Source organism: Acomys minous, assembly GCF_964271855.1.
Source record: "Acomys minous genome assembly, chromosome: 3".
Taxonomy (NCBI): domain Eukaryota; kingdom Metazoa; phylum Chordata; class Mammalia; order Rodentia; family Muridae; genus Acomys; species Acomys minous.
This window is the reverse complement of record NC_140485.1, coordinates 77,484,327-77,511,250: the sequence shown is the minus strand read 5'-3', so window position 1 is coordinate 77,511,250 and position 26,924 is coordinate 77,484,327. Positions and strand designations below refer to the sequence as shown.

The following is a 26,924-nucleotide window of genomic DNA, read 5'->3' as shown; positions in this document are numbered from 1 at the left end:
TGAACCCGGGGTCCTCTGTGAGGATGGCAAGTGCTCTTAACCACTGAGCCATCTTTCCAGTCTTATAATTTTCTGGGTTGTTTTTTTTTTAAACAGTGATGTGGGGACTGGAGAGATGGCTCAGAGGTTAAGAGCACTGACCGCTCTTCCAAATGGTCCTGAGTTCAATTCCCAGCAACCACATGATGGCTTACAATCATCTAGAATGTGATCTGATACTCTCTCCTGCCGTGCAGGTGTGCATGCAGGCAGAACACTGTATACATAATAATAAGTAAATAAATCTTAAAAAATAACAACCCAGTGGTGTGTGTGTGTGTGTGTGTGTGTGTGTGTGTGTGTGTGTGTCCATCCGTTCAAATGTCCATGGTACAGAAGACAGCTTTGGGGACTTGCGTTGCTCCTTCTGCCATGTGGTTCCAGTCCTAGGACTTGAACTCAAACCTCAGACTTGGCAGCAAACGCCATCTTGATGATCTAGGTTTCCTTATATCATTTAGTTATAAATCCCTTGTCTTTTTTTGGGGGGGACAGGGTTGTCTTAGTCGCTTTTCCTGTTGCTGTGACAAAACATTCTGACAAAAGCAACCTAAGGGAGAAAGGGCTCTGGCTCATAGTTCAAGAGCACAGTCCGTCGTGCCGGGAGAGTCCAGGTGGCAGGAGCCTGAGGCAGCTGATGACATGGCATCCACAGTCAGGAGGCCGAGAGGGTGAGCGAAGGCTGCTGCCCAGCTCCCAGTCTCCACTTAAACAGTCCAGGATCCCAGCCGGGGAACAGTGCCACCCACAGTTTGTGTGTCACTCCCACTCCAGATAAAGCAATCAACATAATTTCTCATAGGCTTTCCCACAGGCCTCTCACACGCTGGGATTCCATTCCTGCTACACCTCACCTGGCTTCTCTCTTTTCTTTCTTAAGGGTGTCCTCTGGAAAGAACATCAAGATTAAATTAGGATAAGTGGGCTGGAGAGATGGCTCAGAGGGGAAGAGCACTGACTGCTCTTCCAAAGGTCATGAGTTCAATTCCCAGCGACCACATGGTGGCTCACAATCATCTATAATGAAATCTGTATACATAATAAATAAATAAATAAATTAGGATAAGTAGGAGCTTTTTTTCCCTTCTGTGGCTTGGGTCCTGAGTGTCCTGTCTGAGAAATCATTATGCCCAAGGTCATGAGTCTTTTGCCTATACTTCCTTATGCGTTTTTGTTTCTTGGAGACAAGGTTTCATGTAGCCTAGGCTAGCCTCATACCCCTTGCTTCCACTAACAGAGTCCTGGGATTGCAGGTGTGTTCCACCATGCTTAACTTTCCTCATATGTGCTTTTTATGTGCCTCTTAGGTTCGGGCTTGTGATCCATTTCAAGCTGTTTTTGTGTTTAGTCGGAGGGAGCTGTCAAGCCTTCTCTTGCTACATGTGGACACGCAGTTGTGCCAGCAGCCTTTGTTGAAAGACTGCTGTCACCACTGAGTTGTCTTGGTGGCCTGGTAATGTCATCTCACTCCGAGGGTGTATTTATTTATTTATTTTTAATTATTTACTTAGTTGTGTGTGTGTGTGTGTGTGTGTGTGTTCATGGTGTGTGTACGTGTGCATGTACACATCATGGTGCACATGTGGAGTTCAGAGAACAGCTCTCTGGGGTTGGTTCTCCTACTTTGGATTGAACTCAGGTCTTTGGGCTTCTCAAACAATGGCCTTATCTGCTGAGCCATCATGTCAGCCCTGCAACTGTGTGTTCCATTGGGCTGTAAAGGCTCTGCATATCACAGTCCACACTGTCGTGATAACCTCAGATAGTGTCTTCCATTTCCTCCTCAACTCAACTTGTGTTTTCCATTTCAGGATGGTTTTGACAAATGAAAGTTTTGACTTTACACACACACACACACACACTTTTTTTTTTTTAATTAAAAAAAATTTTTTTTCCGATATAGGGTTTCTCTGTGCGGCCCTGGGTGTCCTGGAACTCACTCTGTAAACCAGGCTGGCTTTGAACTCAGAGATTCACCTGCCTCTGCCTCCCGAGTGCTGGGATTAAAGGCGTGCGCCGCCGCCGCCGCCGCCGCCGCCGCCGCCGCCGCCGCCGCCGCCGCCACCACCACCCAGCAACTTTCCATATGTATTTTAAAGTCAGGCTGTCAGGATTTGTAGAGAAGTCACCTGGGACTCTGGCAGGGCTGTCATCTCAGTTGATCGAGCGACACGCACACGTATGAGTGTGTGCATGGTAGCGCAGAGGCTCCTTAGTTGCCTTTCCTGTCATTTGGAGACAGGTTCTCTCACTGACTTGGGGCTCTCCCAGTAGGCTAGGCTGCTGCAAGTGAGCCCCAGGGATCAGCCCACCTCTGTTTCACAGAGCTGGGCTTATAGGTGGTGCATGTTGGAGCTCAAACTCAGGTCTTCATGCCTGTTGGCAAGTGTTTTGCTGATAGTGTCTCCCCAGGCAAGCCTTGTCACCTGACCAGTACTAGCTCTTGTGACCTATGATCAGGGGTGGCTTTCCTTTAATTAGCTCTTTAATTTCTTACAGCAAGTTCACAGCTTTTCGGAGCTTATGTCTTACCTTTCTTTTGTTGATTTTACTCAAGACTCTTTGGTTATGGCATGGTCTTTTCTTTACTTTCATTTTTGGTTTATTAGTTGCTAGTGTGTTTTGTGGTTCGGGGTTATGAAACCCAAGGCGCCTCTGCATGTTTGATGAACACTATTCTACTAAGCCACACTCCAAGCGCAGTTTAAAAAGGGTTTACAAGGGGCTGGAGAGATGGCTCAGAGGTTAAGAGCACTGACTGCTCTTCCAAAGGTCCTGAGTTCAATTCCCAGCAACCACAGCTCATGACTATCTATAATAAGATCTGGCACCCTCTTCTGGAGTGCAGTTGTATGTGCAGGCAAAACACTGTATACATAATAAATAAATATACTTAAAAAAAAAAAGAAAGAAAGAAAGAAACAGACCTGTCATTAAAAAAAAAGGGTTTACACATATCTTATTTTGTGTGTGCACATGTGTGCATGTGCCAGAGCATGTAAGTGGAGGTCAGAGGACAGCTTTTGGGAGTTGGTTCTCTCTTTCCACCACGTGGGTCCTGGGGATTGAACTCAGGATGTGGGGCTTGGCAGTCGGCACCTTTATCCACTGAGCTGTTTATCTCACCAGCCCTGTTTTCACGTGTTGATCCTGTAATGTGCAACCCTGCTCAACTCACTGGTTCCTAAGAGTTTTCTCACTATGAGATCATGTTGGCCCAGCATGGTGGCACAGGCTCGCAGTCCCAGAATTTAGGAGGCAGAGGCAGGAGAATCAGTTCAGAGCCAGCCTTGGAGTTCAAAGCCATCCTGAGCTATCTGAGACTCTGTCTCAAAAGAAAACAAACAAACAAACAAACAAACAAACAAAACCAGCAAAGTGATTAATGCCATCTGCAAGCTGAGCTAATTCGACGCCTTCTTTCTCGGCCTGCAGGCTTTATCTTTTACTTTCTTCTTCAGCTGCCCTGACTGGAGCCCTAAGTACAGTTTAAACAGAAGCGCTTCCGGAGATAGCTGGGCGCTCCTGTCTGTCTGTCGCCGTTAGCACCATGTGAGCTGTGGATTTTCTAGATGATCTCCCCGCTGGCCCATTCCATCTCCCTCCTCCTGCACCCCCATTCTTTATAGCCTCACGTATGTTGCCCAGGATTCCTTCAAAATTTGTGATTTTTCTGTCTCTGCCTTCCGAATGCTGGGAATCTCAGGTATGGCCCACTCCTTTTTTTGTGTGTGTTTGTGGTGAAAGGGTGTGAGGTTATAGCAGGCGTCTTTCCCGCGTGCGTGCGTTTACATCCCCACACGCTGAGGTCATCGTGTGGTCTTGTTCTGTAGTTGGGGGATGGGTGGGTGTGTTAGTCACTGGTTTTTAGAAACGAAGCCAAACTTGTATCCTGGGATAAAGGGACACCTGGCCAGGCGCGGATTCGTTCATATGTGTCAGTTTGCTTGTTGTTTGTGGACAGTTTTTACCTCCAGATTGTGAGACGGTGTCTTTTTGTAGTTCTGGTGTCAGGGAGCACTGGGGTCACGGAGTGAACTGGAGATGCACCCTGATGGGGAGGTGGCCCTCACTCTCCCTGAGTATCTGGCCCAATCCCCCCCTGAAGGCTTCTAGTCACTGATTAAGGTCAAGGGAATTCACCAGTAAAGCTATCTGGGCCTGGGCCTTTTTATGGGAAGTTTACAAATGACTAATGCAGGGCCTGGAGAGATGAATCAGTGGTTAGTAATACTGGCTACTTTTCCAGAGGAACTTAATTTGACTTCTAATACCCTTGTTGGGAACCATATGACCATCTGTGACCCCAGTTCCAGGTGATCGGACCCCTTCTTCTGGCTTCCAAGAATACATGCAGGTGCGTGTACACACACACACACACACACACACACACACACACACACACACACACTCACACACACTCACACACACACACTCACACACACTCTTACTGATTAAGGGCCAGCAAGATGGGTTGGCAGATAAAGGCACTTGCTGCTAAGCCTGATGACCTGGGTTCCATCCCTGGGGCTGACATGGTAAAGGAAGAGATTTGAACTCCACAAATTGTTTCCTGACGGCGAGGCTTAAGCCTGAGTCTCCCTACCCTTCTATTAGATTTTCATTACATAGCTCAGGCTACCCTTGAGCTCACGTTCCTCTTGCTCTTAGTTGCAGGGCTTACAGATACACTCTCCGCACTCTGCTCTTTAAGGGTTTTGGAAAACTGCGTTCATTCCAAGCTGAGTAATCTGAGCCTTCTCTCTCTCTTGTTCAGTAGCTAGTAGAGTTTTATTGTTGAACTTTTATTTTGTTTTTGTTTTTTATTTTGTTTTGTTTTGCTTTTAGAGACTGAGTTTCTCTGTGTAGCCTTGGCTGTCCTGAACTCACTTTGTGGACCAGGCTGGCCTTGAACTCACAGAGATCCACCTGCCTCTGTCTCTCAAGTGCTGGGAGTAAAGGCGTGTACCACCACACCCAGCTTCGCAATGCTCTCTTGAAGTTCCATGTGGACTGCATCCGGCTTGCTGTGTTGTGTTTTTATTTTATGGGCTAAGCGTTTTCTAATTATTTTGGTGTTTTCTTCCATGGTGGTTTTCACCTGTGAGGTCCTCTAGTCTCTTTCTTTTATTGATGGGCACTTCGCCATGGCTGGGAACACACTTCGTGTGATTTCATTTCTTTTCTATTTATTGAGCCCTGTTTTATGGCATGGCATATGGTCTGGCCTGGAGGCCGGTCCAGGCACCCTTGAGGCGAGCTTAGGTTCTGCTGTTGCTGGGTGCCCGGTGATTAGGTTAGCTGTTGTCTCATGGGTCTTGTGGTGTGGAAGGGGCTCTCAGTTTGCTTTTCTTATGAGCTGTCTGTGGTTATTTTTTTCCTATCTTATGTGAGCTCTTTGTATATTAAGAAAAAACTCTTGTCTATCATGAGTTGCAAATATTTTTTTCTAGTTTAAATTTGTTTATTAAGCCAGGCAGACTTTTTTTCTTTAGACAGGGTCTTTTAGTAGCACAGGATGGTCTTGAATTCCCCATCTTCTTACCTCAGCCGCCTGAGTACGGGGTTGACAAGTGTGTGCCTTCATGCCTGGCTACGTTTTGAGGTTTTTTTTGTTTTTTGTTTTTTTTTCCAGACAGGGTCTCTCTGTGTAGCCTTGGCTGTCCTGGACTCACCTTGTAGACCAGGCTGGCCTTGAACTCATAGCAATCCACCTGCATCTGCCTCCTGAGTGCTGGGATTAAAGGCATGTGCCACCACACCTGGCATTTTGAGTTTTTTTTTTTTTTTAATATGGACTGATTTATTTTCCTTTTTCTAAAGAAACTTAAGTCCTTTTTTGGGAGGGGGGTTTCGAGACAGGGTTTCTCTGTGTAGCCTTGGTTGTTCTGGACTTGCTTCTGTAGACCAGGCTGGCCTCGAACTAACAGAGATCCACCTGCTTCTGCCTCCCAAGTGCTGGGACTAAAGGCGTGCGCGACCACCGTCCGGCTAAGAATTTTTTTCTTTCAAACTTAAATCTTTAAAAAAAAAATTTACTTATGCTAGACATGGTGGCACACACCTTTAATCCTAGCACTCAGGAGGCAGAGGAGGAGGATCTCTGTGAGTTTGAGGCCAGCCTGGTCTAAATGATAAGTTCCAGGACAGCCAGGGGTGTATGGAGAGACTTTGTCTCAAGAGATGCAATCAAACAACCAGTGCGCAGCAGCAACAGCAGCAGCAGTGGCAGCAGCAACAACAAACCTGGGCCTAGAAAGATGGCCCAGTAGTTAAGAGCACTGGCCGGTCTTACAGAGGACTTGGCATGAGTTTTCAGCACCCACATGGTGACTCACAGTTGCCTGTGTTCCAGTTCCCAGTGACCTAGTGTTCTCTTCAGGCACAAGGCATAGCAAGGGGCACGGTTATACTAGGCCCACCTCGTCTGTGTGCCTCAGGAAAGCTGAGCTGGCACCTGCCTGGCCTTGTAGCTCCAGGCCTGTGATCACCCTTTGATGCCAATGATGCCCTAAGCAAGGGGGACACCTACGTGGTGGCCAGGGCCAAGAGGCACATCTGACACCCTTTATTTCCTCTGCTGCTGTGGGCCAGGCTGTGGCTTTTCTGAACCTCTGCTGTAGGGACAATCAAGAGTCCCTGGTGAGCATGCAGGGCCCCTCCAGCCCCTATGGCATTGCTCCTTGGTCTCTCTGTAAGGCAGAATTTATCAGAAACCAATTCTTCCCTGTCACGGGACTGTTAGTGCCAGGTGTTGGCTTAAACCTGTTCGTTTGTTTTGATTGTGGTGCTAGGGATGGACCGGCTTGTGCGGATGCTGAGTGTCCTCCGCTGAATCACACCCCAGCCCATGCCCGTTTGAAACGTGGGCATCTCAGAGGGCACCATGGCAAGATTCAGTGAGATGGATGCAAGCCCGCGCCCCACTCTGCCGGAGCCTTCGTCACAGCCCTGGCACACCTGGCCTCATTCACCCCGAGAAGAGGGAGCAGGTCTTCAGGGGAGAAGGACTATTGTGAACCTCCTAGAAAAGGAGTGTGGCATCCTGGGCAGTGGGGGCCATACCCCAGAGCAGATCAGTGGACCCTGGGCCAGCCACTTAGGCCTCACAGCACAGGGGGCTTGTGGGTACTCTTGAATGTTTTTAAGTGCTTAGTGGTCCTGGGATGCTTGAGTACGAGACCTCGGTTTCCATGCCCAGCACTGTTGATAATAATTGTTGGGGCTGGAGAGATGGCTCAGAGGTTAAGAGCACTGGCTGCTCTTCCAGAGGTCCTGAGTTCAAGTCCCAGCAACCACATGGTGGCTCACAACCATCCACAATGGGATCTGATGTCCTCTTCTGGCCTGCAGGTGTACATGCAGGCTGAACACTGTATAGGTAATATGTAATAAATAAATAAATCTTTAAAAAAATAATTGTTATTATGAGAGAGTAGCTTGCAGATGTTACCTGATGCAGGATCTAAAGTAAAAAGGAGATTTTCCTTTTCCTGTCCTACACCCTGTGTCGGATGAAATGTTGCAAAGATTTGGTTTTCTTCCAGAACTTTCTCTAAGCCTTGTTGTATATCTCTCTGCACACATATGCACAAAACAGTCATGCTATAGCACAGAGCCCAGCGCCTGGGTCATCTTGATCCTTCACCAACCCTGGTGAGAGTGACCCCACTTTCCTGATGAGAAAAGTAACGTACTATGATGCCAGTGGAGGTAGTATCCTGCCACCAAGAGGCCATAATCTTTTTTTTTTTAAGATTTATTTATTATGTATACAATGTTCTGCCTGTATGTGTGACTGCCCACCTGCCAGAAGAGGGAACCAGATCACATTATAGATGGTTGTGAGCCACCATGTGGCTGCTGGGAATTGAACTCAGGACTGCTCAGCAGAGCAGTCAGCGCTCTTAGCCTCTGAGCCATCTCTCCAGCCCCAAGAGGCCATAATCTTTACATCTCTTTACTTTGACAGTGATGCAGGAGGGTCTTTCCGAACTATATTGAACTCCGGGTGCTGCCCAGTGTCCTCAGGGCAGGAGGGCTGTAGTCTGTGTAAACCCCTTTGATGGACACACAATTATCCTGGTTTTCTGGGGAGAGCTGCTAGGTTTGTGTGGTTCGCAGAGATGCCTCTGGCTTTAGGGTGGGCACGAGGGGGACCATGGCTGTACCTTTGAGACAGCGGGGCCTGGCTTGAGGGATGGGGCTGGGTTGAGACAGGTTGCGTTAGAGGAAGGTTCTGGAGTTTCCTCAGGGTTCCGTGCTGCAGGAGCTAGACAAATCTCACTCAGAGCCAGTGCTCTGTGAGTGTGTGGTGACAGGCTGAGCTGCGAAGGGGAGGGGGAGGGTTAGGGAGAGGCTGGGTGAGCCAGGACCTGGTCTGCTGGTGCTGGGGTGTAGCAGGGGGTGTAGACGCCCTTGCTGTCTTGGAATTCACTGGGAGCCTGTGGTCAGGTACCCAGCCCTTGGGAAGGGCCACCTTCCTCTTGGGACCTCAGTTCACGTCCTTTACCGCTTCCCTTTGGTCCTCAATGACCTATCTCTGCTTTGTAACTTACAAGAGTTGGAAGAGATAGGGGGCCTCCTCAAATGGTGACTCATGGTGACTGGGCAGCTGTCACACCCCTACTCAGGGAGCCTGAGGTCTGGGTCTAAGTCCCAGGAGAGGCACTCTCCAAAGGGAGCCTCAACCTCTCTCTGTATGCCCTCCCAAAACACTCCTAAAGGCTTTGTTGGTGCATTCCATAACTACCAGAGACAGAGAGAGAGTGAGTGAGAGGGGGCTCCCAAGTTTCCATCAGACCCCTCAAGCAGTCAGTCTGTCCTTTTTCCTGCTTGCCCTGTGAGGCTCTCGCTGCCACCACTCTCATCTTTTTTTTAGCTCTCATGCTGTGTGACTTCAGACACGTTCTTCAACTTCTCTGGGTCTGGGCCTCTCCATCAGTGAACTAAGAATGCTGTTTATACCCACATTCTAGGTGCTTATGAGAATTCAGGGTTTTCAAAGCGCGTAGAGCGGGGCCTAGCTTCAGGAGGGTTTGAACACTGACACCCAGTGCTCCTTGGTCTCTGTACCATGACCCTGTCTGTGAATAACCATGTATGTGCACACATACACACATACACACACACACACACACATACACACACACACACACACACACACACACACAGATGTGAACATAGATGGGGTTAATAGAAAGAGAGGTGCATAGGAAATGGACAGCCCCTCACCCCGATCCCCCAGTCTCTTTGCTGTAGCTGTGTATAGGATTTTTGGAGGCTTTTGGAATTACACTGCTCAAAGGGTTTCTTAGGGACCCTGGCTCCTTGTCACCCTTTTACTTTGCCTGCCCCTACTGTGCTTTTTTTTTTCTGAAATAGGGTCTCACCATGTAGCCCTGGTTGGCCTTGAATTCACTGTGTAGAGCAGGCTAGCTTGGAACTCACAGAGCTCTACCTATCTCTGCCTGCTGAGTGTTGGGATTAAAGGCTTGTGCTGCTGTGTTCAGCCTCATGTTTCTCTTAAAAAAGAAAAGATTGATTATTTATATGTTCATGTATGTGCACAGGTGTGTGTTTCAGGCACATGTATCTTTGTGCTGGGAGGGCCAGAGGAGGACATTGGATCCCTCCATCCCAGAGTTTCAGGCATTTGCTGGATGCCAGGCTTGTCACATGGGTGCTGGGATCTGAACCTGCCTTAACCACTGAGCCATCTTCCTAGCCCATTTCCCTCCCAGGTGAGACCCGAGGGTGGCTCTGGGCACCCTGGGGAGGCTTACAGGGTGATGGTGAGACCATGGGTCAAGCGGGTTTCCTCTGACTGTAAACAGGCTTGGAAGATTCCTAGAAAGTGGCAGGGTTAGGTTAGCTGCAAAAGGAGAAAGCTCACACTCGGAGGTCATGACCACGGTTCATTACTAGGTCGGTATTTATTTGTTATTGTGTGTTGTGATATGTGTGAGCGTGTGCACATGCATGTCGCAGCATGTCTATAGAGGTCAGAAGACAACTTTGGGGAGTCGGGTCCCTCCTCGCCATGGCTGTCAGGCTCTATAGGGCCCTTCACCGGCTGGGCCATCTTGATGGTCCTACATTGGTCCTTATTTTAAATACTCCATATAGAAGGACAGTTACAAGTTACCTAAGTCTGCAGCCCATCCCCCTTTGCCCCCCCACCCCCTTGCCACTCCCCCACCCCTTGCTTGTGGAACTTGTGGGGGGAGAGGGGCGCGCACAGACTGGGTGCTGGTTCCTTTCCTTTCCTTTCCCACAATCCCTTGATTTTCCCTGTCTCTCTGTCCGCCTTCAGGCCGAGGGCACTGAGGAGTGCCGCCTGCCCATCCGCTGCAGCCCCCTCCTGGGCTGCCTCCTGACCTTGCCACCTTTTCAGATACCCAGTGTCTGTATGATGAGCATTAACCACAGACAGCTCCTACCTCCTGTGCCAGCCAGCATCGCAGCCGTGGCCCAGGTCCCCTGGCCTCACCTTAAGGCTCCACTTTATTTTTCTGTGTACCTGGAGGTGTGTGTTCCTCTTGGTTATTGTGAAGTCTCAAGCCCAGGGGCTATAGTCTCAAAAGATGAGCATCGTCTTCCAGGGCTGGTTCTCCCCGTCCCTTCAGGCATATCTGTCACAAGCCCATTCTTGATCCCTTCGAGTGACAGGGGACACATTATGCACTGTTGGGTTCATGCCAAAGAAAACTCTTGCTGTCAGATGATCCTTTATATATACATGTGTGTGTGTGTAAGTGTGTATATATGCATATATATATTTAATATTTTGTATTGTTTAATCAAAGTCCTTCTGCAATGGCTAGCCAAGGACCTGATGTCCAGGATCTGTACAACTGCACGGGAGTTGAGTGGGTGGACTGGGCTAGCCTCTAGCAAGCCAGGCTGCAGGGAAACCCATCATTTAGCAGACCCTCTCAGGACACTGAGTTTGTGAGTGCTGATGGGCACTGTGACCCAGAGGGAATGGGTTGCCATGGAAACAGGCCTTCCCCTGACTGCCCACTGCCGGCCTGGCCCTCAGGAGGCTCCCCAGCCAGCGTTCTCTGAGTCTGGGTGTCGGCCCCAGCCACACTCCCAGTATGCACCTCCACATCTCTGAGGGTTTAGGACTGGCTACTGTGCCCAGGTCCCCATGGGTAGGTGCCACAGAGCTGGGCTTGGTACTGAGGGAAGCTAAGAAGATCTGGACAGTGCTGAGGCCTTCTGCAGCCCAGGGGAGTGGTCTGTTGCACCACCTCAACTGGTGGCACATCCAAAACACATGTCGGTGACTAGCTGGTGTGCGGAGTGACCTCATAGCTCTGTCATGTAAGGGGAGGGAACGGCACAGGGAATGACCTCCTTATCAGTGTAGACTAGATAGCTGAGGCGGGAACCGGGGGAACTAGGTTCCAGAGCCTTTCAAACCATTGTGCCACCCACCTTTCTCTCTTCCCAGGATCCTTGGAAAGGCAGGGAGAGGCTTCTGATGATCACCAGAGTGTGAGCTCTGTTTTCATGTTCGCATCCCCACAGAGGCTCTGCAGATGAAGACGTTAAGGCCCAGAGAAGGGGAGCAACTCGCCTAGAGACACACAGCGAGAGAAGTGGAGCGGAGCGAGGTCTCTAGGCCAAGGCCCCCCGAAAGCCACAGCCAGGCTTGTGCCACGCCCCCAGACTGCTCCCCAGATCCGCTGGGGTAGCCCTGCTGCCTACCAGGTGAGCGGGGATGAGAAAGGGGAGCCCCCAGCCCAGCTTCCAGGGTTGGGCATGGATGTGAAGGAGGGTAGCTGGGCACCGGGGTGCTGTAGAGCCTTCAGCTCGGGTCCCTCTGTGTGTCCTGGTCCCAGGGCCTCCCAAACTTTGGGCTTCGTCTTTGAACTCAGTTTTCTTTCACCACTCATCATTCGTTTGTCTACTATTAAGCACCCACTGTGTACCTCACTCTGTGCACACCAGTGAGCAATTATAGAACTTAAAAGAAGAGGGGGCTGCATATAGCCAAAGGGGGGGGCAGTAGTCAGGTGGCTTGTGAAAGGATTTGGGGACCCCCCCTCCTAATGACTTGAAACATTTTTATTGCCATTTGTTTATTTATTTATTTATTTATTTAGAGTGCTTACAGGGAGGCGTGTGTGTGTGTGTGTGTGTGTGTGTGTGTGTGAGAGAGAGAGAGAGAGAGAGAGAGAGAGAGAGAGAGAGAGAGAGAGAGAGAGAGAGAGAGAGAGAGTGTGTGTGTGTGAGAGCGAGAGCGCTGTGGCAGGGATGAGGCCAGAGGACCTTCCCACCTCTGTCCACCAGGTGGGTCCTGAGGATTGAGCTGAGGCCAGCAGGCTTTGTAGCAGGTGTCATTACCTGCCGCATCATCTCCCCGACCCAGGAAGTTTGAGCTGAGAGTCAGAGGAGACTGATTTGTTTTGGTGAAGCAGTCAGGGAATAGTGTTTGCAAAGGTCTGTGACTTGGAAGGCCCTGCTGCCTCGATGAACACATTTAGCACCTCCTCCCCGGCTTCCCTCACCCCACCAGCCCCCCCCTCCCCCAGTGTTAGACAACGTGTCAGTCATGTATTCATTCTACAAAACTGAAGTGAAGCCCTCCTATGTGCTGGAGACACAGTGCCCCTGGCCGTGAAAGGCTGAAACTGCCTTTGGGTAGCAGTGGTCAGGACTTTGTACTGGCGTGTCTTCTATCCATAGCTGGGTCCAAGGTGCCTACAACACGCCCATTTTACGAGAAGTTGTGAGGCGAGTCCTCCCAGGTTCCCTATCCGCTGAGTGGGTGGGGTGCCTCCCAAAGGCAATCCTCTACCTCGGAGTCTTCTGTCTCCCTAGCCAGGACCATGGGCAGCAACAAAAGCAAGCCCAAAGACGCCAGCCAGAGGCGCCGCAGCCTGGAACCCGCAGAGAACGTGCACGGGGCTGGGGGCGCCTTCCCGGCCTCCCAGACACCCAGCAAGCCCGCCTCCGCCGACGGTCACCGCGGGCCCAGCGCCGCCTTCGCGCCCACCGCGGCCGCAGAGCCCAAACTCTTCGGAGGCTTCAACTCCTCGGACACTGTCACCTCCCCGCAGAGGGCGGGGCCTCTGGCAGGTCGGCTCTCCCCCTTGCTGTGTGTCCCCGAGCTGAGGTGCACACACTCTGGGTTCTGGGGACTTGGTTTCCCAGAGGCTGCGAGTGGGGGAAAGACTCATGAATTGAAAAGCGGGGCTCCTGCCGCTTTGGGGCTGCGACGTTCTGAGTATAATGGGTTCCGAAGGAGAAGGTTGTGGGGGACCTTGAGGTCCAGAGGGAAGGACCGTCCTGGACCGCCTAGCTGCCGCCTCCTTGCTAGCCTTTGTTCCCGGCTCGGCTGCGCTGTGCAGTGGCCCGAGTGCGCCCCTGCGCCCTCTGCTGGCGCTGCGGGGTGCAGCAGCCCTGCTGCCGGGGGCCGAGCTGGTTGACTCACTCTCTTGCCAGGTGTGTGCATGGCTGCACACCCACTCGTGCAAATCCCACGCTCTGACGGAGCCACACTCACGGCTGCACACCCACATGGGCACATCCTACGCTCAGATCCAGCCACACGCACGGATGCACGCCCACACAGGCAAATCCCACCCAGATGTGCCCCCACTGAGTGGAGACACCATCAAAACGCTCACAGTTCGCTACAGTGTTCCTAGAGACACACACCTAGGCCAGACACCCACAATGCAGTACACACAAGATACGGGTGTGCATACAGCCTGGCACCCTCAGTGGGCCTGTGCACCTGCTTGCACACAGGACGCAGACACTGGCTAGGGTGCCCAGCCTCATATCTCACCACAGGCCCTTGCTCCTTTCTGGCTGCTTGGTGTGACTTCTTAGGGTCAGACAGGTGAAAAAGGCAGTGTCCCACACCAACCCCTGCAGGGTTTCTGACACCTCCTGTACCTCTCTGCAGGTGGGGTGACCACCTTTGTGGCCCTCTATGACTATGAGTCACGGACAGAGACTGACTTGTCCTTCAAGAAAGGGGAGCGGCTGCAGATTGTCAACAACACGTGAGTGGTGCGGTGGGGAATGCACATGGGGGCGTGGGCCGGTCTATACCCAGAGCTGCCGGCAGAGGGCGGTGCAGAGCCCACAGGGCCGCTTCTGCCTTTGGTGGGTGGTGGCCCTCCGTAGACACACCCCCCCCCCCAACCCCGCGACCGTAGACCCCGTCTCCTGCCTTGTCCTGGGCCTTGCCTTCGCACCTCAGCTTCTCCCTCTCTTTGCTTCTCTCTCGCTGGCCCTTAGGAGGAAGGTGGATGTCAGGTGTGTACCGAGGCCAGGTGGAGGGGATGCTTCGCTGAGGCTGGGGACTGCTCTCTGCATGTGCTTCCCCCGCTGGCCCTGTGTGTGGTCTCCAGCTCTTAACCCTTCATCCCTTTCGCTTATCCTGCATCTCACCCGTGTGAGCCAACCCTCCATCTTCTCCCCACACCTTCCTGTTCGCTCTCCTCCTCCTCCTCCTCCTGATTTGTGGTTCCACATTGAGTGCCAGCTACATGCAGGACCCAGTGTATTCTGGAGGCAGTGTGGTGGGGCGTGGGTTACCCCAGGCCAGGCCAGGGGTGGGCAGAGACAGGCTGTGTGTGTGGGGGGCATAGAGGTTCCTGCAAGATGGCCCCGGGCAAGGGGCCTGTCTTTATCAGGCTGCCCATCCAAGGAAGGACAGTGAGCCACTGCAGGTAAGGGTGGTGGGTAACATCCCTGGGAGAGGAGCAGCTGCTGGTTGGAGGTGTGTGCTGGGCTGGGTAGGGTCTCCTTGGAGCAGGTAAGGCTTGGGGATTTGGACAGTTTTGGAGGGTAGAGAGGGATTTATCAGAGTGTTCCCAAGGCCTGGCTAAGGAGGCAAGCTTCTACCTCCCTGGCTCATGCCGCCCCGTCCTCACGCATGCTGCTCCGTTTGCTTGAAATATTCCGTTTCCTCTATCCATCTGGTGAACTCCTGTTCATCCCTCAAGATCCGGGGTGGGACTGCCCTCTGTGTGAGGCAAAAGCAAGCAGGTGCCACGCGCTGTGCTAGGCGTTTTCAGTCATCTCCTTCCATCTTGGTACCCCTGACCCCAGGGGCAGCAGTAATGGTGGAAGGGATGGCTGGCTCTCTTTCGTGAATGAGGAAACTGAGGCTCAAAGTTGTGAAGGCCCTTGTCCAAGGTCACGTGGCTACAGAACAGCAAGCCCAGGATGGCTCGCCCTTTCCTAGGCTGCCACCTGGGGAAGTGGCCTCGCCAGTGCCTCCCCATCAGAGTGGGCCAGCTGTTCCTTCTTCCTTCCTCCCTGAGTCCCCATGTCCCCATGTGTTGGTGGCATTGACGGCCAGGAGGAGGAGCAGGGTGACAGGGTGGTGCTGGCTCGCCCAAGGTCACACAGCTGACAGAGGCAGAGCTGAGTGAAGTCATGCCACAGACTCAGAGGGTGTGCTCGCTGGTGACCCTGTTGGGAGTCCCCACATGTGTGAGACAGGTGGCAGGAAAGGCTTGGGGACTTCGACTCTTGTCTCTTACCCTGGGGTCACAGAGCAGCCCCCCACTCCTTTGGGGTGCAGTTTCCACTGCCTGCACTGACATTTGACCTTCTGGGAGCCAGCAAGGGAGTCCAGGCTTCAGATCAGGGGGCCGTTTGGTACTGTTCTGTCCATTCTCTTGTGGAGGAAACCCCCAAACAGGCCGGTGAACCCCCAGGTACCTGAGGGCTGATGTCAGGCAGCTGTGCTCACTCTGGCTGTAATCTTGCCACCTCATTCTGTGGTCTCTGATGTCAGACTGGGCCTGTCTCCTGCCCCAGCCCTCCCTTGTCCCTGGCTTCTGGGGAGCTCAGCCTCTGCGGATTCGGAAAGGTTGCTGCATTTGGCCGTGGACGTCAGGGGCCTCGACTTCCTCTCTGCCATTGACTATGCTGTGTGGCTTTGGGCAAATCATGGATGCCATGGGTTGAAAGATTTTAGAGTGCTTTGGGCAGATTCTCTCCTACTCCGTGCCTCAGTTTCCCCAACTCTATAAAGAAAACACTGGTCTCTCTTGCCAGAGTGACTGGGGGTCTTCCACTTCTATCAAATGTAGTTTGGTCAGCTGTGGGGGGTGTGTCTCACCTTCTTCCTTGTGTTGGATTACCTTGGGGGTCAAATCAGACAGGAAAATGTATGTACCCTCAAGTGAGGGTGGAGCTTTGGTGCATGGGTGCTGGGTGAGCTTTGCACCCTGCCGGCATATCTGTCCCTCATGGCTCCAGTCACGCCCTTTTTACTGCACAAGTTCATCTAGGAGGAACCCCTCTGGCCCGGCACTAGCTGAGCCAGGCTCTGGTGCTCACCTGGCCTCCAGCTGGTCCTCTGAGCTTTTCCAGCTCTGCTTGCCCCTGGGCTCAGCTGGGCGAAGACATCCAGTGGGGCTGTGTGACACCGAGGCCAGGGCCTTTCTTCTCTGGGCTGGGGTGGGGATGCTGTGCATCTTCTCGGGGTCAAGGTGGGGCCAAGGTCACCAGCTGACTAATTTGACTCCTACCTTGCCTATTCCCCAAGCCTTGCCTGGATTTGAGCTATAGAGCCATTGAGCCTCATGATATCCACCGGGAGGCACCTGGCCTGAGTGTGTGGCCTTGCACAGAGCCCTTTGCTTCTCCGGCCTCAGTCTTCCCATCTGAACAGGGGGTGTGGGAAGGGCTGACCCTAGCTCCCAGCCCCTGTCCTCTGATTCCCCTCACACCTCCAGCCTTCTCCCCGTCCCCTTTGGTTGCTTTGGATGTGAGGCCTCTGGCTGCCCCCCTTGGCCCCCTTCCCAGTGTCCCCAGCACTGCCTGGCTCTCGCTCTCTCCCTCGGCCCCCTGCCACGGCCTCTCACTACCCCCATCTTTGCCTCTTCTCTCCGGTCGGGCTCTCGCTTGCTCCTCCCTCCTCTGTCTCTGGACCCCTGCTCCAGCCAGACCTGGTTCACATTCAGATGGCTGCAAAGGTACTTCCACCCCTGCCCTCTCCTTCCTCCTTCCTCTTTCCTCCCCGGCTTCCTTGGGCAGCTAGTGTGGAGGGCCCTGGGTGCTGAGGCTCCACCACCTCCATTCCCCAAGCCTCTCTGTGTGACTTTGGGCATGGCCCGGTTCTCTTTGGCTTTCCTTTCCCCCACGGACAGGGGTAGGCTGCAGGAGGAGGCCTGTCGTTCTCAAGTTCAGTTAAGGACCTTTAGGAGCGAGCTATGATGTGGGACAGGAGCGAGTACTGTTTGTTTGAAGGCCTAGGCCTGCACTGGTGCTGAGCCCCAGGAGGGCCAGCTCCTGTCTCCATTGAACATTAGGGCTCTCAGGGATTGGGGAGATGGCATTGAAGGGCTAATTGGCATCTTATGTCATGCTAAACCCTGCTTCTCCCTTCTCCTCCCGCCCGCCCTCCCTCCCAAGGCAGCCCTTGGCACCTGCAGGCCGCTCTGCACTTCTGGGCAGTGCTTCTGGGCCTCGGTCCTTGGGTGGATGGGGCTCAGTTCTGCTGAGGTTTTGGGTGGCGCCCCTCAGGGTCAGTGTGTCAGTTTCAGGCCAGTTCCTGCCGGCTTGATGTGGACACAGGCTGGCCCAGCTTTCCTTGGCTGCAGAGCCTGGCCTCGCACCTGGGAAGGTGTGTGTGGGGGTCCCTCGCCTTGTTCCCCTGATGATGGCTTTCTTTGTCTCCCCGCCTGCCCCCCTCTCCCCACTTGCACAGAGAGGGAGACTGGTGGCTAGCACACTCGCTGAGCACCGGACAGACCGGTTACATCCCCAGCAACTATGTGGCCCCCTCCGACTCCATCCAGGCTGAGGAGTGAGTATGTTGTGTGGCTGTGGTCTGCTGCCACTGCCACCACTAGCACAGGGTCCCTCCTGGGCCTGAGGGCCAGGACTGTGGGCAGCGAACCCTGGCCAAGCGACAGCCTCGTCCCCCCCACCCCCACCCCAGGTGGTACTTTGGCAAGATCACCAGGAGGGAGTCAGAGCGGCTGCTGCTCAACGCCGAGAACCCAAGAGGGACCTTCCTCGTGAGGGAGAGCGAGACCACAAAAGGTACGCGCGCCTGAGCACGTCTGTGGCCTGCAGGCTCAGCTTTGAGGCTGTGATTTGAGCTGGGTGTTGGAGAGTGGCTAGGAGTGTGTGGTGTGTGTGGTACGTGACGTGGGGTGGGGAGGAGAGAGTCCTCCCGTGGAGGAGATAGCAGGAATTGAAGTGAAGGTGGTGCCTGAGGAAGACTGAGTGATCCAGAGGTGGTCGGGACACAAGCTGAGGCTTTTTTCCTTGGCCTCAGTTTCTCACACGGGGAGTGGGTGCAGGCTATCAAGAGCTCTGAGTGTCACATTTAGCTGCAGATTTGTTCCCAGGATGGGAACAGATGCAGTGGGCCCCTCTGTTTCCCTTTCTTCTTTCCCAGGGGCCTTTCCTGGCCTTGCCCTTCCCCCACAGACTGTCTCGGCTCTGTTTCTGCCCCCCTCTCCTAGTCCATCACCATGGCAACCAAGCCAGGCTGCTTCCTGTGGGCCCCAAGCTCAGCAGGAGATGGAAAAGTGCATGCAGCCCCCATGTGCGCTGTGCACAGTCCACAGTCCTGTGTGTGTGTGTGTGTGTGTGTGTGTGTGTGTGTGTGTGTGTATGTGTGTGTGCCTGTGCACCGTTGGCCAGGGCTGCTGGGAGTGAAATGTGGTGTGGCCCTGCTTCCTGTGGCTTTGGGGTATGGGCAAATGGGAGCTTGTGGCCACTGGGCATAGGTATGCTACTGGGTATACATGTGGCTCCACCTGGCTGTGGCCTTCAGCCTGTGCCTTCTGTGTGCACATGATGTGGGCAGTCTGTAGGAAACATGGCTCCCCAGTGTTGCTTTGAGACAGGTTAGGATGGGTGCCAGGTCCAGCCCCTGCCTGACTCACAGGTTACCAGCTGTTCATCGTGCTTGTCTGATGATGTCCAAGGGGCTCCAGGGGGCTCGGCAGTGGTGGTGGGGAGGCAGGCCTTCCACTCAGAGCTGCCCACTACCTGGCAGGACCCTGGAGCCCATCCATGTCCTACCTCTCCCTGATATCCCTGGCTCTGTTTAACAAAGGACATTCCTGGTGAGGCAGGGCAGGGGTAGGGCCCGCAGGCCACACGCAGTGTGACCCTCCTGGCTTGCATCACTACAGCAGTCAGGGTTGGTACTCACATAGGTCCACACAGCCAGCCACTGCTCCTGTCTGCTCAGCTGGTCTCTAGGAAGCAGAGCAGGGCAGACCTGAGAGTGGGCAGCAGCCAGCATTATGGAGTGCTTGCTGAGTACCGTGTGAATCCTCACAGCAGCCTCATTGTGTAAGAGGAGGAAACTGAGGCAGTGGCTCGTCAGGGTCACACAGTTGGGGACACACTTGGGACTCTGATGTCTTCTTACTTGGGCTAAGAGTTTGGGGGTCCCTCCATGGGGAGGGGTGTTTCCTGGCTTGCCTGGCTATGCTGAAAGAGGGTGGATGGAGTTTCCTTCCTCCAGGGGCACACACCAGCAGGGTGCCACGGAGGTCTCCTCCCTGCCTGCCCACAGGTGCCTACTGCCTCTCTGTATCGGACTTCGACAACGCCAAGGGCCTCAACGTGAAACACTACAAGATCCGAAAACTGGACAGTGGCGGTTTCTACATCACCTCTCGCACCCAGTTCAACAGCCTGCAGCAGCTCGTGGCTTACTACTCCAGTGAGTGCCCTCTGATGCTGTGGGGACTCGCTGGCTGCCACCCCAGGAGGGAAGTGGGGTGCCACAGGGTGTGCTTCCTCACCCCTGAGATGTCTCTTCCCTTCCCCGGCTCCGTGCCCAGCCCCCCTCCTCTCCCTCCTCTGCAGCTGGCTGATGAGGAGGGGGTCTGCCTTGTGCAAGCTAGAAGGGAGGGGCCGGAGGCTGGAGGCTGGCGTTGGTTGATTGTTTCTGCAGCCCTTAGACTGGTCTGAACCGGTTCCTGGGAGAAGAGGAGGGGGGAGGCCTCTTTGATAGAGAACAGCACAGGGGGGGGGGCGGCTGGAGCAGGGATGCGAGGCCGTGTGCAGTGATGGGGCTGGTGTGTGCCCTTCTGTGCATGCCTGCTGCAGATGTGAGCCACTGGGGCTGCCTCCTCAGCTGCCTGGGGCCTCCAGCTTTTCTAGGGCCAGCTGCCTTTGTCCGTCTGCTTCTATTCTGCATTTGTTTGGTCCCCAGACCAAATCCTCCAGGGAGGGAACCTTATCATAGAGATCCAAGGTCCGAGCCCTGGTGCCTAGAGCTTGTTCCGTGCGTTGCGTGCCTTCACCTGCCAGCGCCTCCAACCTCACCTATAGCTTCGTCTCCTGGCAGCTGTTCCAATGCCACAATTGATCTTGTCTTGGGCCCTGGCACAGCTGTGTGCTGTTTGGGGTGCCACCTTAGTTACCCCTCAAAGCCGAGCCAGGAACCTCTTATTCTGGAATGCTTTCCAGGGCTCCCAAAGGATTCCTAAAGCCTGCTTGACTTCACCTCCCAAACTATCCTTTGTCTTATCTGGGGTCCTGAGAGGTGAAACTGTGTGGGTGGTGAGGGTCCTCCTCCTCCTCCTCCTCCGGCGGGCTGCCATACCTGTTTCCCACTGGTTCTCTGGCACCCTCAACGCTGATGGCTAAGTAAATGAATTAGTGATTTGAGCAGGTGAATTTTGTGTGGAAGACCCATGTAAGTGGAGGTATACAGGAGGGTGTCTGCTTGTCTCCAGAGCCAGTGTGTCCGTGACGCATAGGGCCATACACACAGGACAGGGAGGCCCGCTTGCTGTGGGACTCTGACTGAGCCCCGTCCTCTGCCTCCATCTTCAGAGCACGCTGATGGTCTGTGCCACCGCCTAACTACCGTGTGCCCCACGTCCAAGCCTCAGACCCAGGGCCTGGCCAAGGATGCTTGGGAGATCCCCCGGGAGTCTCTGCGGCTGGAGATCAAGTTGGGACAGGGCTGCTTCGGAGAAGTGTGGATGGGTAAGGAACACACACCCCTGTCCCCGTCACAGTTAGTGACCGCTCGTGGAGCCTGGGTCCCTCTCTCTCTGTCTCTGATGAACAACTGGGATCTGTTTTTACTTTATTATTGTACATTAACTGTACAAGTTATTACGTTTCCTGTGTTGCCAAAACCCACATGTAACAGACATTGCTCATACCCGCTCCCTTCTTCCCCCCCCCCACTATGACCCTACAGGGGTCAGCATGGAGATGAGTGCATCTGATTCCTTGTAGTCCAGGCTGCTAAAGACTAGGGCATCTGTGTACCAAGAGCTGCCAGGGACTGGGCACCATAGTCCTTCATGACCCGAGTGAATGTGGCGAGGTTCTCACACCGAGCCTCAGCCTGAGGCTGAGGTTAAGCTTCCAGAGTCAAGTGCCATATTAGCTCAGCACAGAGAGAGAAAGCGCTGTGTGGAAGGAGTAGTGGGAAGGCAGTGTCCCATTTCCTGTCTAATTGTGTAACCAGTGGGGAATAGCCTTGTGACAGTGAGCTGCCCTAGCCAAACCCAGGGTCCTCTGCCACTGGGTGCTCTCCGCTTACCCAGGAGTAGGGGGGGGGGGCTGGTGGTGACTGTTGCACTTCACTGTCCTCCCTTTAGAGGGCACTAGAGGGGCTGGGCACCGGAAGGGAAGTCCTGGGCTGTGAGGAGAAGGGCAGAGGGAGAAGCTAGCTCCTAAGATGAAGCCAAAAGGAGGGTTTAGGCAGAACCTGGGTAAGCCACAGCCTTGGTTCTTGATAAGAGTGTGGCGGTGATCTGAGCGCTTCCTGCCTCTCCCTGGGGCTCCACATAGACCAGGAATTGTCACAAGTGATCCCTGCATGGTCTGACAGGCTAGAGAGCTGACCCGGGACCCTCAGACCCAATCCCTGTGACAAGGAGGACTCCTAGGCTGGCTGCTAGTTCCCTGCCGAGTAGTGCATCTAAGGCCCCAAGCTGACGCCTCCTTCTGGTGTTTACAATGGCCCCGGACCCAGCCCTCTCTCTCTCCTCTGTCATCTGGTTGCTGACGCCTAGAGTGATAACAGTGCCCCACCCAGCAGAAACATGGTCACCCCAAGTGAAAACAGTTGAGATGGGACCTTGGTCACCCACCCACCTGGGTGCTGCCCTGCTTTCTGGAGACATTCCTAAAGTCTGTCAACATCCTGGCAGGCTCCAGACACTCACCTCACAGCCCTGGAGATCCCTGGCCCCGCCAGAGTCCATGCCTCGAGGCGGGAGGCCTGCACTGAGGTTGCCCTGCCCCTGCCCCCTGCCCCACAGGAACCTGGAACGGCACCACAAGGGTTGCCATCAAAACCCTGAAGCCAGGCACCATGTCTCCGGAGGCCTTCCTGCAGGAGGCCCAGGTCATGAAGAAGCTGAGGCACGAGAAGTTGGTGCAGCTGTATGCCGTGGTGTCTGAGGAGCCCATTTACATTGTGACAGAATACATGAGCAAGGGTGAGTAAGGCCTGAGCCCCGAGCGCCCTCTGCTCCGGCGCACGTGCAGGGCAGGCTGAGGGCAGCTTACTCCGTACCCAGAACCAACCCTAATCAGCGGACGGTTATTGCCAGCGACGGCCTCACTTCTTTCATAAATAACAAATACGACTACTTTTTTTTTTTTCATTTTTCTTTTTCTTTTTAAAGGATTCTCTTGTTGTCCTTTCCCACTGTCAAGGTCCCTGTTGCTGTTGGGTGGTGTGGTGGCACACACCTGTAATCCCAGTGCCCAGGGATTTGACTCCTAGGCGGATCAGGGGGCCAGGGTCTGCGAGCCATAGCTTCCTACATGGGGAGACCCAGGCAAGGCTAAAGCTGGATCTCTCTCACTAGGGAGTCTGCTGGACTTTCTCAAGGGGGAAACGGGCAAATACCTGCGGCTGCCCCAGCTGGTGGACATGGCTGCTCAGGTGAGTCCTCTCTTCCTTTGCCTTACGCCGTTGGCTTTCGGGATCAGAGCGCCCCCTCCAGGAGGCCCGCTTTCATTACACCAGAGTCTTACCTTGCCTCTCAGTGGAGCCCATGCAGGCGACTAGGGTGGCACACCGTATCTGGGCAGCAGAGGCACACATACACATAATAAAAAAGAAAATATTTAAAGTTTAAAATGTATTATTTCAATCTGATAGGTGAGGAAACCCAGACTCAGAGAGGAGACTTGGGGCCCACAGGCGGGACCTGGCACACACCTGTGTCCATGGGTCACCTGGGGCCTCTTTTTTATAGTCACCTGCTTCCCTGGCATCTTATTGTGACCTCCCCATTGCCCTTTGCTGCCCCCTCCCCCACTGAACTCTTGTCTACCTTTTTCAAGCTAGTGCTGTTTATTATAAACTGAAAATGAAGTTCCTTGCTTGAAAAGACATGGGATAGGCAGCGTGTTCGGCTGTTTCTCTTATCCCCAGGAATGACCAGCCCTAGGAGACACCTGCTTATAGCCCTGGGGTTGGCGTCTGATCCAGGTTCATGTTCTCTCTGTCTCTCTGTCTGTCTGTCTGTCTGTCTGTCTGTCTGTCTGTCTCTCTCTCTCTCTCTCTCTCTCTCTCTCTCTCTGTCTCTCTCTCTCCAGATCGCCTCAGGCATGGCCTATGTGGAGCGGATGAATTACGTGCACCGGGACCTCCGAGCCGCCAATATCCTGGTAGGGGAGAACCTGGTGTGTAAAGTGGCTGACTTTGGGCTGGCCCGGCTCATAGAAGACAACGAATACACAGCCCGGCAAGGTGGGAGCACCTTGGAGTGCGTCCGATAAGTGTCAGTCGGCCAAGCGGAAATGAAGAGCAGTGCTCCCGCACCAGACTGGTAGCGACACCCTGTGCTTTCTTGCCTGTAGGTGCCAAGTTCCCTATCAAGTGGACCGCCCCGGAAGCTGCTCTCTATGGGAGGTTCACCATCAAGTCGGATGTGTGGTCCTTTGGCATCCTGCTGACTGAGCTCACCACCAAGGGACGGGTGCCCTACCCTGGTGAGGACGCTATACCTGAGTCCCTGACCTTGGCCCTAAGGGAAAGCCTCACCACTACCCCCTGGGTTCTTTTTTTGGGGCTGGGATACCAAAGAGTCTGATCTCTGGTCTCAGGCTACCTCTCTGGTCAGGGCTCTTAGCCTCAGAGACAAGGGCTAAAAGCTGTCTAGGCTGCGTCAGTGTCTGGAGCCATCTTCTCACAGCCCCTCTCTTCATAGGGATGGTGAACCGCGAGGTGCTGGACCAGGTGGAGCGGGGCTACCGGATGCCTTGTCCCCCGGAGTGCCCTGAGTCCCTGCATGACCTCATGTGCCAGTGCTGGCGGAAGGAGCCCGAGGAGCGGCCCACCTTCGAGTACCTGCAGGCCTTCCTAGAGGACTACTTTACATCCACCGAGCCGCAGTACCAACCTGGGGAGAACCTATAGGAACTACGTGCGCAGGACTGTCACCCCTAGGCTTCTGGGTGTCACCTCTGTTGCACCTGCCTCCCGCCATCTTCTCTCTGGGGCTGCCTTGCCTCGGCTAGGCCCCTTTTAGGAGCGTGGAAGGGCTTCAGGGACAGGGGCAGCCTGGAAGGGCAGGCTGAGGCTGGTACAGTGACTGTCCTGTCACCTGCCCTGGCCACAGGCCCTGTCTGTGCGTTCTCTGGGGTCAGCCTGCTTCTCGCAGGTGACACCGGGTGAAGGGCGGGGCTTGGGGCCTCTTCTCCAGCCTCAACCCACTCCACTCACCTGGCTCCTCCCCACTCTCTTCACCCTGGGTCTGTTTCAAGCTGGCCAAAGAGCCTTTCCAAAGAGGAATGAGGTCCAGCCCTTGGCCTATGTGTACATCCTGCCCTTGGCCGTCCTTGTTGGAGGCTTCTGGGTAGAGCATTGGGTCTGGATCGCTCTTCCATGGCTCTCAGGCTAGGCAGCCCACGGCCCAACACAAGCTGGGCTACGTGTCAGGGTGAGCGCCCTCTCTCCTCCCCGCCCTCCACAGGGACCCTTGGAGGTCACTGACACATTGCCCTCAGTTTTCTGTTGGACAAAGTGAATCCAGGAGGGGCTGTGACCTGCCCAAGACCACGGACAGTTTAGGGTTGAGGCGGGCTTAGCACCTGGTGCTCCCTCTGTCTACTCAGGAACTAACGAGAACTGTCCTCAAAGGCAATGGGCAGGCTGGGGCCTGAGGATGGGTTTAAGGAGGCAGGGCTCTGCCGCTGCTGATGCTCTTGGGCCTATCCTGGGTGAAGAGGCAAGTGTGACGCTGAGCCAGGAATCAGGGGCGGAGCAGGCTTCAGTCCCAGTGTGTGTGTGTGTGGGGGGGCTTTGACCGTAAGAGGCAGCCATGACGTGGAGTGAGCTCCCAGGCTGCAGATGCAGTCGGGTGGAAGGTAAAAAGCTAAGAACTGGGGAGCCCTGCTCATCCTCCATTCGTCCCAATCATTTCAACACCCGACCCCCTGATCTCATGCCCATGCTGGGACTCCTCAGCCAGGGAGGGGAGGGCAAGGCTCCTCACTGCTGTGTGCCCACACTGGCCCTGCCCTCTCTCTGAGCCCCCACGTGGCTGTGGCCTCTGCCGTTGCTCAGCCCCTGTATAGATCCACAGCTGGGTGTCCAAGGGGAGCATTAGCCCTGGGACAGCAGCCACCTGACTGTTGGCTCCTGGCTTTTCTGCCCAGCTTTAGGGTATGTGGTGGCTTCTCTCTGCCTCAGTGTCCCCATCTGTAAGGTGGGTAGTTGATTTGTGGCATCTCATCAGAGGGCCTGTGTGTGTGTTTGTGTGTGTGTGTGTGTGTATGTGTGTGTACATGTGCCTGTGTGTCTTCCCCTGTGTCCATATTTAACATGTAAAAACACTCCTACTCTGTCCCAGACATGACCATTTCACCCATTGCCCCATCACAGCAATAATGTCCCCGCTGTTGGGGACTTGAGCCAGCCGGGCCCTGCTTGCAGGGAAGGAGGCCAAGCAGGGCCTGCCCTGACATTTCCACTTTCCTCCCGTAGTCTCTTGCTCAAGCCTCCCCCTGCACCTGGCAAGTGTGAGCTTGCCACCTCATCCTCCCCACCCCACTCCCGCTGCCCAAGGACCTTTGTGTAAGGTGGCCTCAGCTGTCAACTGTCTGGTTTTCTTTCTTTTTAACAGTGTTTTGTAGATTTCAGACGACTATGCAGAGGCCTTGAGGACCCCCGCCCCAAGCTCTGGGCAGGGCCTGGGGATCCCACATTCCATGACCCAGGCTTGGGGAAAAGGTGGGGGGGGACCCAGAACTGGTTGTACATACTTTGCATACTGTCTGATTAAACACAAACAGACCTCAGTCTGGCCAGTAGTTTATTGACTATCTGCTGTGTGGGGGAGGGTAAGAAGCATCCTGGATGTCGGGGGGGGGGGGGGGGCCTCGATCCCTGCAGCTAGTGGCCTCCTGGGAGTGATAAGACAGCTGGGACAGGCGCAGCATGTTTGTGCTTACTTGAGGAATCTGAGGAAAGCACCAAATTTAGGCCAAGGATGTTTGTGAGATGTGGGCAGCTGGCGGGATAGAGCAGAACTGCCCAGCTTGCACAGAATGTGTTCGTGGATGATCTCAAAGGCCGTGTGTGTGTGTGTGTGTGTGTGTGTGTGTGTGTGTGTGTGTGTGTCCGTCCCACTGGGGCTGGGGTGCCTAACAGTGAACCCATGCAAGCCCTGTGCGGGGAGGACCATGCCACCTTCCTTGCCACGTCCAGCCCGTCAGACCTGCGGTGACTTTCTCCAAAGCATACCTGGGGCCTGCAAGCTTCTCCTAGCTGCTCAGTTAAAACCAGGGCACTTCTCAGCTCATGTCCCCCTTCACAAGCCAGGACCACAGTGGACACCTGAGGCCACCCTATTCTTCCCACGTCACTCCAGCTGCCCAAGGACCTTTATATAAGGTGGCCTCCACGGTCCTGTTCTTTTCTTTTAATGTGTGTCAGGTGT

General features: G+C 54.2%; 1 protein-coding gene across 11 annotated transcripts in view; it reads left to right on the top strand.

The window, feature by feature from the left end:
• SRC (SRC proto-oncogene, non-receptor tyrosine kinase) overlaps positions 1–26,283 on the top strand; it is a 45,584-nt gene extending 19,301 nt beyond the window's left edge. For 4 of the 11 annotated variants that reach the window (XM_084777240.1, XM_084777235.1, XM_084777241.1 and 1 more), the window contains 13 exons: positions 11,578–11,760; positions 12,874–13,131; positions 13,967–14,066; positions 14,305–14,322; positions 17,735–17,833; positions 17,969–18,072; positions 19,568–19,717; positions 20,839–20,994; positions 22,287–22,466; positions 22,842–22,918; positions 23,578–23,731; positions 23,842–23,973; positions 24,192–26,283. In XM_084777240.1, the coding sequence (XP_084633366.1) occupies positions 12,882–13,131; positions 13,967–14,066; positions 14,305–14,322; positions 17,735–17,833; positions 17,969–18,072; positions 19,568–19,717; positions 20,839–20,994; positions 22,287–22,466; positions 22,842–22,918; positions 23,578–23,731; positions 23,842–23,973; positions 24,192–24,400 (1,629 nt within the window). In that variant the 5' untranslated portion in view covers positions 11,578–11,760; positions 12,874–12,881 and the 3' untranslated portion in view covers positions 24,401–26,283. Of the gene's footprint in view, positions 1–534; positions 711–8,920; positions 9,018–11,500; positions 11,761–12,873; positions 13,132–13,966; positions 14,067–14,304; positions 14,323–17,734; positions 17,834–17,968; positions 18,073–19,567; positions 19,718–20,838; positions 20,995–22,286; positions 22,467–22,841; positions 22,919–23,577; positions 23,732–23,841; positions 23,974–24,191 lie in introns of all 11 variants that reach the window. The other 7 variants (XM_084777243.1, XM_084777244.1, XM_084777237.1 and 4 more) reach the window with 4 other exon arrangements.
• Positions 26,284–26,924: the final 641 nt, after the last annotated feature.